The sequence below is a fragment of the Corvus hawaiiensis genome, chromosome Z, assembly GCF_020740725.1.
Source record: "Corvus hawaiiensis isolate bCorHaw1 chromosome Z, bCorHaw1.pri.cur, whole genome shotgun sequence".
In the NCBI taxonomy this organism is placed as follows: Eukaryota; Metazoa; Chordata; class Aves; order Passeriformes; family Corvidae; genus Corvus; species Corvus hawaiiensis.
In genome coordinates, this window is record NC_063255.1 from 43,249,778 (window position 1) to 43,266,600 (window position 16,823).

A 16,823-nucleotide genomic window follows, 5' to 3' on the forward strand; every position below is an offset into this window, starting at 1 on the left:
AATCCATGGATCCATAAATGAGTTAATGAAAAGGTTGAACTGGGCTACTGAGAAACAAGTCAGCACTCCCTCTCCAATGTAGATGGAGACAGGAGAATGACGTTGTCTAGGCAGGCAAAAAGTGAAAAAGGAGTGATGTAAGCAGCCTTTCATTTTGATAGTAGGATTGCTTTAGGTCAGTGCTAATGATTATTGTGCAATCAGGGCTTTTAGGTGGCCTGTGTACCATCTGTCAGTATTTTTAAAGTCAAGTGTTTTTCTGTCTTGCTGGCACAGGTTGGGGCAATCTGTTCAAACACATATTTGATTCTTCAGAATGTTGATTGTCCTGCAGAGAAAAACAGTTCAACAGCGTGGAGTTCCACCTTTCCTCTAATTAGAGAGTTGGTCTTTAGATATGGGCAGCTCTGCAAGGGGCACATGCTGGGGGTGTTGAGGAGTCACCTCTGAGTCTGACCTATCAGCACACCATGTAATTATTCTTCAGGATTTTTACAAGCAGTAGGTTTTGCTGTTCAAAGTTAAAAGATTTTTGTTTTTTCCTTGTCACATGTAAAACTGTTTTGCTTTTTTTAGGACTCTGGCAGCCAGTGAACCTGTGGCATATTTTGCTGGAAATACTTACAAAGCAAGACATGCTTGTGGTTGGATCCAGGCCACTTTTCCCTTAGTGGAGGGTTCATTCAGTAGAGGCATTACAATAAAACTTCATTGTTAATGCAAAGTGCTGCAGACACAATACGGTCTGAGTTCCACGGTGGTGCCTGCTGGCATTTAACATGCACAGTGCTTCTTAAAAAGCAGGAAAATTATATTTAATGTTGCTGCATTGAGAAAAAAAATTACAGTCAAACAAACAAAAGAACCCATCAAACAAACTATGATTGGATGATTGCAATGGGTGGTTTGTATTGTGATCTATGTGTAGAGATTCAGGTTGTGGCCATTTTACAATCAATTTTATACCAAAGCAGGTTAAACAAAGCACTGGCTGACCAGCATCCTTAACACTGTGGCAGCTAAGCATTTTGGAATGCTCACATGGTGTGTTTGGGAACCCTTTGTGTGCACTACATTTTTCTGTCCGGTACGAGGCTGAGCAGTAATCAGCTCACCACTAATTAGAAATCATCCAGTGTCCCGCACCCCATTATTACACAAAAATTATGTCAGACACAAAGAATTCTCAGAAGGAAAAGTTCCTGCAATACCTTTTGTTGTGCATTTCCCAAACGTAAAATCTGAAACCAAAAATCTTTTGCTGTTTTGAAGCAGCCACTGTGGAAGAAGCAAAAGCCATTTATGTACATCTCATCAATATGAGGAATATGAGGGAAATTCACTCTTCTGGGGGAAGGCAGGAACAGAGATGCAAGTTCATCTTGTACTTTCCTGATGTTAGTGATGTTTTGATAAACAGGTTGTGTGAGCTGTGTTTTAAAGATCAGTGCTGTGAGAAGCAAAAGTTTTAACCTAACTGTGCATAAGAGCTCTTCAGAGATGTTTTGTTTGTGGTTGCAGGTATTCACTGTGACAGTGTCTGTGCTGAGGGACAGTGGGGTCCAAATTGCTCCTTGCCTTGTTATTGCAAAAATGGAGCATCCTGCTCTCCAGATGATGGGATCTGTGAGTGTGCACCAGGATACAGAGGCACCACTTGCCAGAGAAGTAAGGACAACATAAATGCTTTAAAAACCTCTGTTTCTCCCTCTGTTGCTTGGCATACAGATCATATACAACATCATAATGCCTTGCTTACTGTAGTGTGAAAGACTAGGAAACCCTCCTTGACTGGACATTTTGTCAAAATACATGAATATATAGAAAAAAAAAAAAGTGTTATCTGTAATGAACAAGTGTTTTTATCTACTAGTGCTCTTCTTGTTATGGTACAGCTTTCCTTTTATTTATTGTCTGTGCTGTGGCATTGTTACGGACATGACTTCCCAAGAAATATCGTAGGGGATTCCATTCTAAAGCATTTCCAAACATGACTGATGATGTCAGGTTTGTAATACAGGTAAATAAAACACACATGAGTTTCAGAAACCAAAAGCCTTCCCATTGAGTCTGGTAGGAATCATCAGCTTAGTTAATATTTGAGTTTATAACACTTACTTTGTAAGAACAGTCGGTAGCATCAGGCCTCCTAGTAAGTAGAGGATATCAAATGTACCCTTGGTTCCTTTTGGAAAACTTGCCCGTGTAAAATTCAGATTGCAGGAAGAGAGATACAGATGAACTAAGGAAAATCATGCCAGAACCAGGGAGGGAAACAGTAAGTCTGCCCTCCCAAGCTTTGTCACAGTTTTCCAGTAGTCCAGCTGTCTTCAGTTTGAATCAGTGAAGCTGTGAGGGAAAGGTGTTCAGGGAAGAGAAATGTGAGTTTTCTGGAACTGAAGGGGAGCCCAGCTTCCAGAGCAGGTCTCCCAGAAACAGGTTCCAGGAGCAGGTGGGTTAAGGACAAGCAAAGATGCTCCTGGGTCTTCCAAAAGAGGCTTAAAATACGGGAGATGACCTGAAATGGTCACTGAGAGGGAGAAGGAGAACCAGAGGAAGATGAAGTTGTATCAGTCCAGGAATGGCGAAATTTCAAGCTGAAAGTTGTGACATGGCACTGCTAAATCCCACATTAGTGTTGCATTAGTGTTCCTTGAGCATTTCTGACTGTGAGCAGTAATTGTTCTCACTATCTAATCTCCAAGAGCCCTGCAGTCAATCAGTGAATCCAAAGTGTAACACTGGCATGTAAAAACGTTCCCTTGTGCTTTGGACCTGTGCCTGTAACCTGGACAGGAGGCTCCAGTCCAGTGCCCCTTGGAGGCACGGTCTGCAGGCTGGGAAGACAAAGGTCATACGAATAATTTGGATCCTGGTCAGAAAGTGCCTTTTCAGTAAACAGGAAGATCTTTTGGCACTGTTTCACTTGGGGAGGTTAATCTCTCTGGAGAGATCCTGGCCATATAACTTGGTATCAAGTGTGTAATTAAAAGACTGATTCTTGAATTAAAGTAAAATATTGAAAAGATTCCAAGGTGGTTTGGTAGTGCTGATTGCAGCTGTTCAGGTATTTCTCTTGATCTATTACATAATATTCTAATTTATCAGGAAATAAATGCCAAAAGGGATTAGATCAACAAAGGAGAAGCAGCCTTTTATTCCCCCCTTTTTTTTCTTTTTCATTTTGAGGAACTCATGCTTTTAGCAACATAATTAACGGGACAACTCTGTATTTCTGGTCTCAGGCTCTCTGAAAGTTAGGGTGACTCTGGACCATGTAAAAGAAAGGTTGATTGGAAAACAGCTGTGCTTTTTATCCAGTGAAGTTATGGCTATTTGAATTCCAAGTTAGGAAACATATCAGGAATCAAGGTCTATGATGACCATACTCATCTAGAGATAAAACTATCCTCTCTGGTACTTCACATGTGCTTCAAAAGACGTCCTTGTTTAGCCAAAAAAAGTATGTATGCATTCCAAACATTATCCAAGTTCAGGGTGGCTTGACATGTAGTGGAATGTCAACAAAGTCATGATGAACCAGAACACACCAAATCCTTGAGGAGAAGGAGCAGATCTTGTTTTGGGAGTCTAAATCACTGAGCTGCACAAACAACGACCACCACTGGGGTTGGAAAGCAGAGCCAGTTCCAAGCCAGGAGCAAGTGTCCTGCAGGGTGGCTGCTGGCAGGCAGCAGTGACACTTTGTCCCCTCTGGTTCCAGTCTGCTCACCGGGGTTTTACGGACACCGCTGCAGCCAGACCTGCCCGCAGTGCGTGCACAGCAGTGGCCCCTGCCACCACATCACTGGCCTGTGTGACTGCCTGCCTGGATTCACAGGAGCCCTCTGCAATGAAGGTACAGCTGGCCATAAATGCTCCGTGGGATGTACACACCAAGGGCTGGAATGATTTTCATTCTGTCACTTGGGAGCTGTAAAACCAAAGATACTTTCTGTTATGGAATGTTCAGTTTATAAATCAGGAATCTTAAGCTGCTTCATCCTTCAGGATGAAGCCCTCTGTACTCTGAATTGCATTATTTGTGTAGTGACTGTGGATATTGTGCTCACCATAATTTATAACACCTCACTTTAACCTTATGCTAAGCAATACCTCTTGATCCAAATATTGGTTGTTTTCTCCTGAAATGAAGAAAGTAAGGTCTTGTTCTGATCACTAAGGAGTTCTAATTTTGCCAATGCCTTCTCAGTGTGTCCCAGTGGCAGATTTGGGAAGAACTGCGCTGGAATATGCACCTGCACCAATAATGGGACTTGCAATCCTATTGATAGATCCTGCCAGTGCTACCCTGGATGGATTGGTAGTGACTGCTCTCAGCGTAAGTACCAGCTTTTTATTTCCCTTTAATTTTAGAACAAATAATCAGGGTCCTGTTATTTAAATTACCATTTTTATGGTAATTTATGGTATATTAAATTTTATGGTTTCTTTGGTAAAGAAACAGTCTCTTAAGTCAGAAATTAGGACTTCATGGTAAATAATGGGGAGATCCTAAACTTCTCTGTCCAGGCCAAGAACAAAGGTGAGATTTTCTTGGACACAGCTTGGACACAGCTTGGTGCTCTGGCTGCACAACCATCCTTGTTCTCACTAAGCATTTGAACATTTTGTTAAGAAATTTGTCACTATACCTTTTTTTTAAGTGCTTGTAACTCTGTAATGGATTCTCTTTCTTCCTTTTATAAATGTTTTCACATTTATAGACATTTTTTATGTCATTCTGCCTCAGTGAGTATTGTCTTGGTGCTCTAAACTCAGTGGACTCTTCATTACTGACTTAAAAAGAAGAAGCGACGGCCCTAATTTTCTTGCTTTTTGTAAAGTTATTTTATTAAATAGTCACTCTCTATATGCCTGGATGGGTCTATGCAATTCACTAATTATGGGAAAGAATTGTTTTAAGGAAAACTCTCATAAGAAGCATATCCAATCCCATAAGGTGCTAAAATCCACACAGTCTGAAACACACACGTGCCAGAATTTCAGTCAACCCATTTTTGTGAAGGAAAGAAGCTGCACCATACCCTGATACATCAAACATTGTGCAGGGTTTTCCAGAGAGGTGCATTTTTTAATAACATGGCTCATTGGTTTGTATCGTTTACGGTTTGACTGGCCCTGGTTACCAGGCTCTGTACAAGTGCAGGGTAACATCTGGTCAGTTTGGGAAAAAACCCCTAAAAACAACTTTCCTGGCTAAATTCTGTGAAGTGATTAGCATGCACAGCCCAGTATGATACCAAAATAAATCGTGGGCCCATTCCTGTGGAAGCCAGCGGCTACAAAGGTCCCTGTTCTTATAGTAAAATAAGTAGGTAGTTGGGAGATTAGCAGAATAGGGGTATTTAGGAGGAGGAGGGACTTACTCACTGAATCAATATCAAGAAAATGGTGCCAGCAATATGAATGGAAGTGTTTATTGAGGCTGTGCTCACGGACCATAACAGAGGAAGTTTATTTGCTTTGTATAAAGGCCTTTCGTTCACATGGAAAATAATGATTCCATTAATTTCTTTCAGAACCAGCGACCTTTTTTAAACTTCTAACCTTTTGCCTTTATGTGATTTTCATTCCTTCTTAGCTGACCACTAGTTTCAAACACAAAACACTAATAAAAAATTATTACAAGGCACAAGTGAAAGTAACAAAAACCCAAACTTAGTGCTTTTTTTCAATACATGGTAATACAGTTCTTAAGGAACTGAAATTTGGGAAAAAAGATGATACTTTGGAAAAATACAGCCCACATATACATGAATCATTATGCAAATGTTTAAAGGTTTCAAGAATTTTATTGGTCTCAGGCAATCAAAGCAGTACAAAACAGTAAGGAGTTACCAGCCTTTTAAATTTACACAGAAATAAAAGCAAGGCTTCAGTGTCTGACCAGTTTCTTCTCTCCTGTGAAATACTGACACTGCACTTCCATAAAACTATTTTTAAAGTACTAAAGAGCTATTTATTTTACTACTTATTTTTAAAATACTCAGTACTACTTAAAGTACTGCTTTCTTTACTAAAGAAAAAAAACCCCTCAGGATGAGAATCCTACTCAACAGAAAGGGTCTGTTCTTAGAGAACCCTCTTCACTTAGTGATATTCTACCATGAAGAAAATTATCTTTTGCTGTCTCTGAATAGTAATTAGTATTTTGGAACCACTTTGCAGTTCTAGTGGCAGCACATAGCATCAGATTCATCCATCATGACATTTCCAAAGCAGCCAGTAAATTCTGTCTCATAATGAGTCGACGTGATTGCGAGCAAAATAATCTCCATTCTGTGGATAATTACTTGGGGTTTAGAAATATTATACTGATTATTGGACCCATGGAAGTAACTGAGTTAACCAGATTAAGGTACAGACTTGATTATCTTCACCACATTTAGGCAAACACATAGAATTTAGCAGTGGAAGCAGGAGAAGCAAACTTAGTACTGGGTCTAAAGCTCTAGGCTATACAGGATTTTCACATTCTCTGTTTTCCTTCAGTTTTGAGATTTAAAAGCTGTGTCCCCTTGACTGTTTGCAGATTAAAAAATAAATGAGGAAAGGAAACCTAATGGCTTTCTCCGAGAAAGCTGCTATGAGTGTCCTACTTACTGAGTATCAAGTATGCATTTTTCACACATTTAATATTTTTCGTCGCTTTTTACCTGAAGTAAAATGATGCCTTAGCTGAAATAAATGAATAAATCTGAGACTGTTTACTCAGAATAGAGCAGCCCAAAACATGCACTTGGGAGAAAAACAGCAAACACCAAACAAAGCAGTGCTCATGTGTGAATGGAAGCAGCTCCATTCATGTGCATCAAGGAACCTTTGTCATTTGAGGTTAATTAATTGCTCTGGATTGTTCCAGCTTGCCCACCTTCCCACTGGGGACCAAACTGCATCCACACGTGCAACTGCCACAATGGAGCTTTCTGCAGTGCCTACGATGGGGAGTGCAAGTGCACCCCGGGTTGGACTGGCCTTTACTGCACACAGAGTAAGTGGATTTTGTGCTCCTTCTTCGTCTGAACACCAGTGACAGAATTATCCTCCAGAACGGCTTGGAGCTCAGCATCTGTAATTCAAATACTGATACAGAAGCTGTTTCCTTTAGAACCTTGAAAGACGACTTCATTAGACTGTAACATCATAATTTCTTCTGGAATTTTCTGCCTTTAATAATACATTAATACTGTTTTGGGGTTTTTTTCCCCAAGAGCTTTTTGTTACAGCAAAACAGCTGTGCAGTGACTGGGTGTAGGTATGGGGCCGTCATTACATGCTGGCCAGACTTCATACGAAGTTTGAGAAATAAACATTTGTTAGAAATAAATATTAATAAAGTTGGCTTCTTATCTCTGCCATATTACACCTTCAGTTTGGTTTACCTTCAGTTCAGGTTGCCTCGCTGACTGTGATCCTGGCCTCAGCCCCTGTATTTCACCTCAAGAAATATAGGACTGCTGACTGTGTTTTGCATTCATTGTTCAAATACATGTTTTGCATAAAATCAGAACTCCTGTTTCAAATGAGTAATGTCACAGTGGCAAGAAATAACAGATACATCATAGGACCATATGGATGCAGTTCTGGGAGACATTAACTATGCTGGTTCAGCTGTCAGCTATCAGGGGTTTTTTGCTTCCTGCTGGTGAATAATGATCTCTTTGCAGTGGTGTGTCTTCTTCATACTGAAATGGTTTCTTTGTGAGTAGCTCAGGTACAATATGTTGTTATTTTGGATTTTTTAATGCTTCAGCAAAAACTATGAAGGAAATATGTCCAGAGGTTCACTGACTAATGGACAGACTCCCAGATTGCTCTCTTCCTCCTCCCTCAAATCTCTTTTGAAGCCCGTTTCTTCAAGGAGCTGTCCCTGCTGTCTTTTCAGAACCTCTGCTGCCAGCACCATTTCCCAACCCCATTTTTGCCTGATGTGTGTTTGAAACCCCTTCAGACCAGGCAGGTCTTGGTCCCTTGTGCCACGAGAACACTCCATTTCTGGAGCTGCAGGAGTGAGTCCCGCGCTGAACCAGAATGTTCCACTCCCAGAGCAGCTGTTTCACCCCTCTCTCCCCTTCCCTTTGCTTGTATTGCAGGGTGTCCCCTGGGGTTTTTTGGGAAGGACTGTGCCTTGATCTGCCAGTGCCAGAACGGAGCCGACTGCGACCACATCAGCGGGCAGTGCACGTGCCGGACGGGCTTCATGGGGCGGCACTGCGAGCACAGTGAGCACCCCCTCTGCCTTGGGACACAGCCTGTGGGGGCACAGGGAGTACTGATGGGCAGAGAGCTTCAGGAGCTGGTGGCTGTTTCTTTGCACTGCGTTTGGTTGTAACGCTAAAGGAACACCCAATTACTCCGTCATGTAAAAGCAACAAAATGAATCCAAGGAATTGTCATTAGCATCCTGTGAAAGCAACAAAATGTGTCCATTAGCATAAACCACAGTGACAGCTAATAGCTGGAAAACTAGAGATAAGGACTAACTCACCAGTGCTGGATGAAATCAATCTTCGCAGTGTGGTTTTACAGCACAGCTGGATTGTAAAACCGTTGTAGGTGGCGTTTTGTTTTCATATGTGTGTGGTTCTCTCCTCAGGAAGGTCAGGGATAACACCACTGACATCACTGGTGGTGTAATGTTCTACAGCCTTGAAAGAATAATCAGGCTCGTGAGCACAGGACTGTTTGTCCAACCTTTGCTGACTTTACGAAGCTGTGCTCCCAAATTTGTGCATTCTCATGACATCTGTGTTTCTCCTCAAAACATCAATGATGTTCAGGAAGAGATGACTTTTTAAGATAGTCTCTTGATGTCAAAACATCACTTTGAATAATTTGGCAAATCTAACTCTGTTACAGATTTTGTATTTTATCCTACAAGTTGATAATAATGATTTAACAACGTTAAGCTAAATGTTTTGGTATTAATTCTAATTTAGATCTTAAAATGCTGAAATGTATTATGACATAATAGGTTTTGCCCACCCATTTACTTCAGTATTTATAATCTTGTTTTGTTGAGCATAATCAAGAGAAGGAGGAGGTACATAAACATGAAGTTTTTCACTTGAGTTGGGAATTGTCAAGACTGCAAGAACATTCTCTGGCACCCAGTGTGTTACTTTATTTTGTAAATTATTCCAAATTAGGAATGCATGAAAGATGAGTTAAATTCTTTTAAAAAGACAAAAAGAAGTAAATATAGTTGCAGAACTCTTGAGAAGTTTCAGGAAATTGAGTCACAAAAGGTGAAGAAATACCGCGTTTGCTGAAACCATCAGAACTACTATAATGTGACGGGCCACACAGTACCAAGAGGTGGCAGTATGAAAGAAATAATTCTCATCAGTGTAGGATAATTCTCCACCAGCATACTTACATGAGGTAGGAGACACTTTGATTGGTAATTAAGCGTTGTATTCAAGTCATTCAGGGAGAAAAATAATTAAGTACAACTCTCCCAATTACCTTATTCTCCATAATTTAGCATTTTTCTCCTGTTGGTAGTTTCTCAGTGTATACATTATAGTACCAGAGCATACTATGGGCAGCAGTTTTATTTCTCTATAAATGTGTGGTGCATTTTAGACTCACTGTTATGGCCCTTTCCTCTTGCTGTTTTACATCAGCACATCTGTCACACCACAGGACTCCATCCAGGTGTCTGGCTCCACGTGCATGATCACGTGGACTTTTCATGCACTGGCATCTGAGTCTTCTGGCTCTTTACTCACACCTTGCCCATTTCTTCACTGCCTTCTATCCTTTTTCTCTTTTTTGCCTTCTTTTTTTCCCCGCTTGATCCCTCACTGCACCACCTGAGCATCAGCAACATTGCAGGTAAAGGATGAATATACATCTAAATACAATTTCTCTCTCTCCTGCACACTGAGGGGTCCTCTTAGGAGCCCTTCCAGGAGAGATCTGATTCTGACAACACATTGCCATCTGCTGACCAGGGACAGGAATGTGTGGGGTTAGACTCATGTGGTGCTGCAGACCTGTAACTCCAAAGCTTTTAATGAGTTTTTGCTTGTTTTTATTCTGTGCAGAATGTCCCCAGGGCACATACGGGTATGGATGCCGCCAGATCTGTGACTGTCTGAACAACTCCACCTGTGACCACATCACGGGGACCTGTTACTGCAGCCCAGGCTGGAAAGGGGCCAGGTGTGATCAAGGTAAAGCCCAGACGCAATAAAATTAACTGTAATGGTTTCACACAGAGGCTGGATGCACCAGTTAAACACCCATCCCTGTATCATTCAGTAAATAAATCTGACAAGTGCATTTAAGTAGCCCACTCTGGTAATTTATGTAGGTTTTGTAGGCTTTAAATTAGATGCCTCAGTGATAATTAATTGGAGCAAAGTACTCAAGTGAAGATTGCATGAAATACAGGGTTGTGCTGCTGAAAGCTGCTGATGGAGCATAGGCTTTATCTGCCCCATGTTTTTGCCCAGGGAACATTCCTGCTTTTTCAGATTAATGAAAATACCTCTTTCTGGGAACATTCTGAGTGTTTTTCCTTAAGGTTAGGGTTGGTTTCTGACAGAGTTCTATTCTGGCATTATTAAATACAGTTAGATTTAGAAGTGAGATTTTGTCTCCTGCTCCTGACACGTGACCCCTCTTGATTTATGCCACTTACTTTCATTTCTTCTTCCATTCCAGCCGGTGTAATCATAGTGGGAAACCTGAACAGTCTCAGCCGTACCAGCACTGCCCTCCCTGCTGACTCCTACCAGATAGGAGCCATAGCAGGCATCATCATTCTTGTCCTGGTTGTGCTTTTCCTGCTGGTGCTGTTCATCATTTACAGGCAGAAGCAGAAAGGGAAGGAGACACACATGCCCACGGTGACCTACACCCCTGCTATGAGGGTCATCAATGCAGATTACACCATTTCAGGTAAGTGACGTTTAGAACAGATTTTTTTTTTCCTCCATCTCTTGGCTTTGTGCTCAGATCTGCCCCTAATGGGGCTTGAATTCACATAATTCTGCTTTTGGTGTCTCAGCCTGGAAAAACGTGTTAATTGTAAGGAAAATACTGCACATACCTCACTTTACTGTGCAACATTTTGCACCCTCAAATGTTTTTTCTGCATTAAACATGGACATTTCTATTCCTCTGCGCCTGCTTTTATATACAGTTGGAGTGTGGCAAAATCTGGTTCCTACAAGGGACTTTAAATTCAGTGCCAACAGCTTGAATACAGAAAGAGTGTAGAAAATCAGGATTTCACACTATCTGTGGCAAGATTCCGCAGCGAAACAGACAGCAAAAGGTTTGCAACTAATTAAGGGAAGGAGCAATGAAACAAACAGGAGTTTTTGATCTATTGAAGTGCCTCTGAGTTGGGATTCAGTGGGTACGTGGAACTTCAGGCAATGGTGCCTTCTGAACACCACTCTTAAGGAAAGCAGCAGCTGAAGGAGGCAGCAGGAGCACTTGTCAGAGTGAAGAAAAAGCAAATCAGCAGAAGTCCCGGTGTTCTTGAAGCACCAGAAGATGTTGGTGCAGATTTGATGGTACAAGTGACAATAATGATGAATAGACAAGAAGAACAGAGCAAGGGAGCACAGCAGAGAGAGAAGCTAGCAGGTTGCACTTGTGAGTGCTCCTTGCTGAAAGTGAGGACACGACTTGTCACTTACTGCCCCTTATCTCTCATTTCTTTGAATGAATAAAAAAGATACTTAGTTTTGTGTTTGTTGGGGTTTCTTTAAGAAACTCTAGGTCAGATTCTGAAATCAGTACAGCACTGTCAAAAGCATACCTTAAGAAAGAAATGCCATATTATTTTCAGTTGTTCATTTCCCTTCCTTTTTCTTTTCAGAAACCATCCCTCATACCAATGGTGGAAATGTCAACAGCCACTATTTCTCTAACCCTAGTTACCATACTCTGACCCAGTGCTCTAGCCCACCTCATGTCACCAACATGGAGAGACTGACCTTGGCAAAGGTAAAGCAGAAAAACATGGAAACTTCTCTGTCAGTCTTTAATTTATTATACTTTGTTCCCTCATCTCTCCTGTTTGGCTTATTTTTGCTCTTCCTGATTGTCACCTGGAAAATCAGCAGCTTCCCACCAGTTTCATTTTTATTTTATTCTGTATCTTTCTTTGAAATAGGCAAAAACCAGTCAGCTGTTTGTGAACCTGAAAAATATGGAGCCTGGAAAACGAAGTGCTGTCATGGACTACACAGGAACACTCCCAGCAGACTGGAAACACGGTGGCTACCTCAATGAGCTCGGTAAAAAAAACCAAAACAAAACAAAAACCAGAAGAGAATGTGAATGTTATTCATTCTGTGTGGGATGCATCCCTTAAGGCAGGAAGAGATAAAAAAGTGACCCCATGCGAGGAATGGTGGAACAGTTTGATGCCCAGTGCAGACATGATGTGTAAAATATGTCATACTATTTTTATTAAAAGATTTGCTTATTGCTTAGTTTCATAAAACAATGGGTTTCATACCGTAAGGGTCTGCTTGGACAAAATTACAAATTCTTACTAAATAAGTGAAAGGTCGCATATAGTCTTTTTTGAAATCACCACAAAATGCAATCAGTGGTTTAAAAAGTATATTTTCATTATCTGAGCCACTTCAGATGTAAGTACTAGATCTTCCCAGCTAAGCCTCCTGTTTGCTTAAAGACAGAGGATTGTCTGCAAGAAGAAAAATTCCCAAGAAGTTGTGAGAGTTGCTGTATCCTGCTCTTACGCTGCCTTTTCATCCTTTTCCACTCTCATGCATTCCAAAAAGGCTGGATTGTACTGACCACTGTGGCAGGTGTAATTCAGAAAATTTAATTACCTTCATTTCTGGTACTTAACATATATCAGACTCTGGGATTCAGAACAACAGTATGCAGCATTATGTTTTTTCCTGCTCTTTCCCAACCTTGGTCAAACCACAAATCAGGTTCAGATCTGTTGTGTTTGCTTTGGGGTTTGTTTGGGGTTTTTTTTGCAGGAAATGGTTTCAGTCATAATGCTCAATATTCAGCTTTATATTTTCTTGTACTCACACAAAATGCTCCTCAGAGACACTTGCTGTGGTTAACCCAAGGCAGGAGATCCTGAGCAACAGGGAGGTTCCAGAGGACTGGATGAATGCTGGTATTATGTCTGTTTTCCTAGAAGATCAGTTAATATAATCAGATCAGAATTACTTGCCTAACCTGAGGCTGCTGGCCTGAGAATTAAACTGGTAAAAACAACAGAACAGCTGACATGAGATCTAATAAATAAAGATGGGGTAGGAATAAAATTAATTATCTTTGGGTCTCCTTAAATAATATCACTTCCCTCTTGAAAACTATGAATTTTGTTTAGATAGTGCATAGATAAAATAATTTTAGGCTTTTATAATGCTTCCAGCATAGTACTACAGTACAGCCTAATTAAAAAATCAGCTCTCCACAATATCAATCAAAGCTATTTGAACAGATCTGTAACCAGGGAAGTGCCAGGTCTTTGAAGACAGTAGTCATGCACTGCTGTTTACATTTACTGAGAGAAATGTGTGAGTAACAGGGAATTGCAGAGATGTAGACTGAGGTGCAAGGTGTTCAGGACACTGGGACTGGAACAGCGTGACCCTGATTTGGGAGTGATTAAATTTGGAAGCAAAGCATCGAGAACTGGAGTGAACTCTGCACACCCTGAGATTCTCAGGTCAAGGTGGGATGCCTTTCTGGTAGATAGGCTTATCCGGACAAAAAAAATAGGCTTAATCCAACTTACTAGGCTTATTCAAGAGTGAGTAACTGGGGTTATGTGAGGTCAGACTTGATAATTTAATGGTCCCTTATGACCCACCTTCCCTGGAAAATGTGCAAAGCAAATAGTAACAAGTGCTTCTGTACCCCCATCCTGGGAAGTTCCACAGTGCTCATGAGAGACTTGTTCAGCTAAGGCAGGAATGAGTCCCAAGGCAATTTTTAAACACTTAGAATCTGTTGTCTAATCACTTTTGTTTTCTTTGATTTTAAAACTACTCTGGTTTTTGTATCATTTTTTCCTCAGGTGCTTTTGGACTTGACAGGGGATATGTAGGGAAGTCCCTGAAAGGTGAGGTTGTTTTCTGATGCATTTAGATGAAATGACATAGGCATTCCTTTTACTCTTCTAAACTACCTTTGGTTTCTGGGTGAAGAGAATATAGGAATAATCCTGGACTAAATTTTTCCTAGACACTGAACCAGTGCATGATTGGTTTGTTTGCTGGTGTGGGATTTTTTTCTTTTTTGAAGGGAGGACAAAAAACCCCCACAAAAACAACAAACCAAGTCATTTTGAGTCCCTTGTATGTCACACAGATCTAATGTTTTGTCATGCTTGAGTCACAACACAGCTCAATTCTAGACTGCAGCAGATGTTAGGAGGACACATGCTGCCTCTGCTGAAAGGCTTTAAAAGAGAGGCAATTCCAGTTGCAGCTGGCATGGTCTACATGACCACAAACCTTCACCACATTCACTGCAGGCCCTTGGAAAGCATATCGAAATACAGAGACACAAGCAGGAATGAAAAGCTTTGGAAATTCAGGGCAGCAATCTGATATTTTGATCATCTGAATTACCCAGTTTTCTCATAAGACTTTACAGTGTACCACCCCGGTGCGTGTCACTGTTTGTGTGGTACCTGATTAGGGCATGCCAAGGGTGCCTGGATATCCACACAATGGAAAAGGTGTAGCAAAGTCCATATGGATAATGAGTTAAATACACAGACAGAAAGCAGCTGGTTTGTCCCCTTGTGTGTAATAGGGGACAATTAAACTGACAGAGTGATTTATTACACCTGGTTTTTCCTGCCCTTAGCTCACACCAATCCCCTGCAGCTCCAGGCTGGGGCAGAGGGGCTGGAAAGCTGGGAAAGGCCCTGGGGGTGCTGGTGACAGCAGCTGGACACAGCCCAGGGGTGCCCAGGTGGCCAAGAAGGCCAATAGCCCCTGCGCTGTCCCAGCCATGGTGTGGCAGCAGCAGGACCAGGGCAGTGACCATCCCCTGTGCTGAGACCACACCTCAGATCCTGGGGGCAACTCTGGGCCCCTCACAACAAGACAGGCATTGAGGCATTGGATATCAGGAAAAATTTCTTCACTGAAAGGGTTGTCAAGCATTGGTACAGGCTGCCCAGGGAAACGGTGGAGTCACCATCCCCAGGGGGATTTAAAAGATGTGAAGATTTGGCACTTAGGAACATGGTGAAGTGTTGGATTTGGTGTCAAATAAATGGTTGGACTCAATGATCTGAAAGGTCTTTTATCACCTAAATGATTCTACAATTCTATGATTAGAAAAAACCCAGTTCAATTAAGTCACAAAATCATGAGCACCCATCCACTGACAGATCCACCAAGGTCAGTCTCACGTTGGATATGGAGACAGGAATGAGCTAAGGAAGTCTCAGTTTAAGTAACACAATATATCACGAAGCAACACTGAGAACAAAGTACCACAAGCACCACAAAATGACTTCCCAGCACGAACAAACACATCTCTGAAGCCAATTATTCATCCTTCAGTTAAATCCTGACATCACAAGCCACCTGATATTTCCTTTCCAGTTCTCCCACGTGTGCCTTACAGAAACTTAGAAGCAGCTGGTTATTTTAGTGTGGCTGCATACCCAAACTTTGCACCATCCAAGCCATCCCTAGAAATCATGCTGCCATTTGCCCAGACTGCTCTTGGGAACAGTCTCAGATCAGTTATTCTAACAGTGTCCTGAGTTCAGCACTTGGAGGAGCAGAAGTGCACGTTAAAAACTGAGTCTACAGATTATCTTTATATAATGCTAGTGGCATTTTAACCAGAACTGAAGATGCTCAACCTTTGCATCAGTAATTTGCTGGTGGCAAGATCAAGTCCATTAAAGAGCATAGATGTTGAGATGCTTTCATTGATTGTTGTAAATAATTCTGAAGTGTTAGGACTGATTTCCATTTAAATATTTATTTCTGTGTGACTTTTTAAAACTTGGCATTAAAGAACACCTTTTTTCTGGTAGCAACGTCCATAACATGTAGCATGCGTGAGACAGTAACACATTTTTCTTTTTGTAGATCTGGTGAAGAACTCAGAATACAATTTAAGTAACTGCTCACTGAGCAGCTCTGAGAACCCCTATGCTACTATCAAAGACCCACCAGCTCTGGTGCCAAAGAGTTCAGAATGTGGCTACGTGGAAATGAAGTCCCCAGCGCGTCGCGACTCTCCCTATGCCGAGATCGCCGGCTCTGCCACAGCCAACAAGAACGTGTATGAAGTTGGTAGGTACAAAATCTACCCCTAGATGCTGGGGTTGAGAACAAAGAGCACTGGGCTTTTTATTCTTTGATTCAGTTTAATCAAAAAAACGTGAAAATCACTGGAAAAACAAAATTATGTGTTCAGACTCTGTGTTCTGCTCAAAAGCCGTAACAACCACCTTATTACTCTTTTGGTGTAATTCACACAAACAGGGTTTGCAGTACCTTCAGCTCTGTTCTGTAACCTTCAGGTACCTCTGAATTTCCCTCGTCTGAAAGCCTTGCTTTAAACAACAACATAAGATAAGCTTAGCATTTGATTGCAATATAGTTCAGCTCTAGGTTAGACTAAATGCAGCTGGCCTAAGTGTATGAGAGGGATAGAAAAGTTCTGTTTCCTTCTCTTCATCAGAATAAAATGGCATCTTCACCCACAGACATAGTATTCCAGTAATATGGGCCCTACCTAGTTACTGTATTTCTTTAGTTACAGAAAACTTTGGGGTCTTGTGGAGCGGTAGCTATCCT

General features: G+C 41.4%; 1 protein-coding gene across 3 annotated transcripts in view; it reads left to right on the forward strand.

The window, feature by feature from the left end:
* The window catches only part of MEGF10 (multiple EGF like domains 10), an 85,788-nt gene that overhangs the window by 64,807 nt on the left and 4,158 nt on the right, over positions 1–16,823 (forward strand). For all 3 annotated transcript variants that reach the window (XM_048292018.1, XM_048292019.1, XM_048292020.1), the window contains 11 exons: positions 1,522–1,668; positions 3,725–3,859; positions 4,214–4,342; positions 6,887–7,015; positions 8,118–8,246; positions 10,077–10,205; positions 10,699–10,935; positions 11,867–11,994; positions 12,164–12,287; positions 14,066–14,110; positions 16,110–16,316. In XM_048292018.1, coding sequence (XP_048147975.1) covers positions 1,522–1,668; positions 3,725–3,859; positions 4,214–4,342; positions 6,887–7,015; positions 8,118–8,246; positions 10,077–10,205; positions 10,699–10,935; positions 11,867–11,994; positions 12,164–12,287; positions 14,066–14,110; positions 16,110–16,316 — 1,539 coding nt within the window. The remainder of the gene's footprint in view (positions 1–1,521; positions 1,669–3,724; positions 3,860–4,213; positions 4,343–6,886; positions 7,016–8,117; positions 8,247–10,076; positions 10,206–10,698; positions 10,936–11,866; positions 11,995–12,163; positions 12,288–14,065; positions 14,111–16,109; positions 16,317–16,823) is intronic.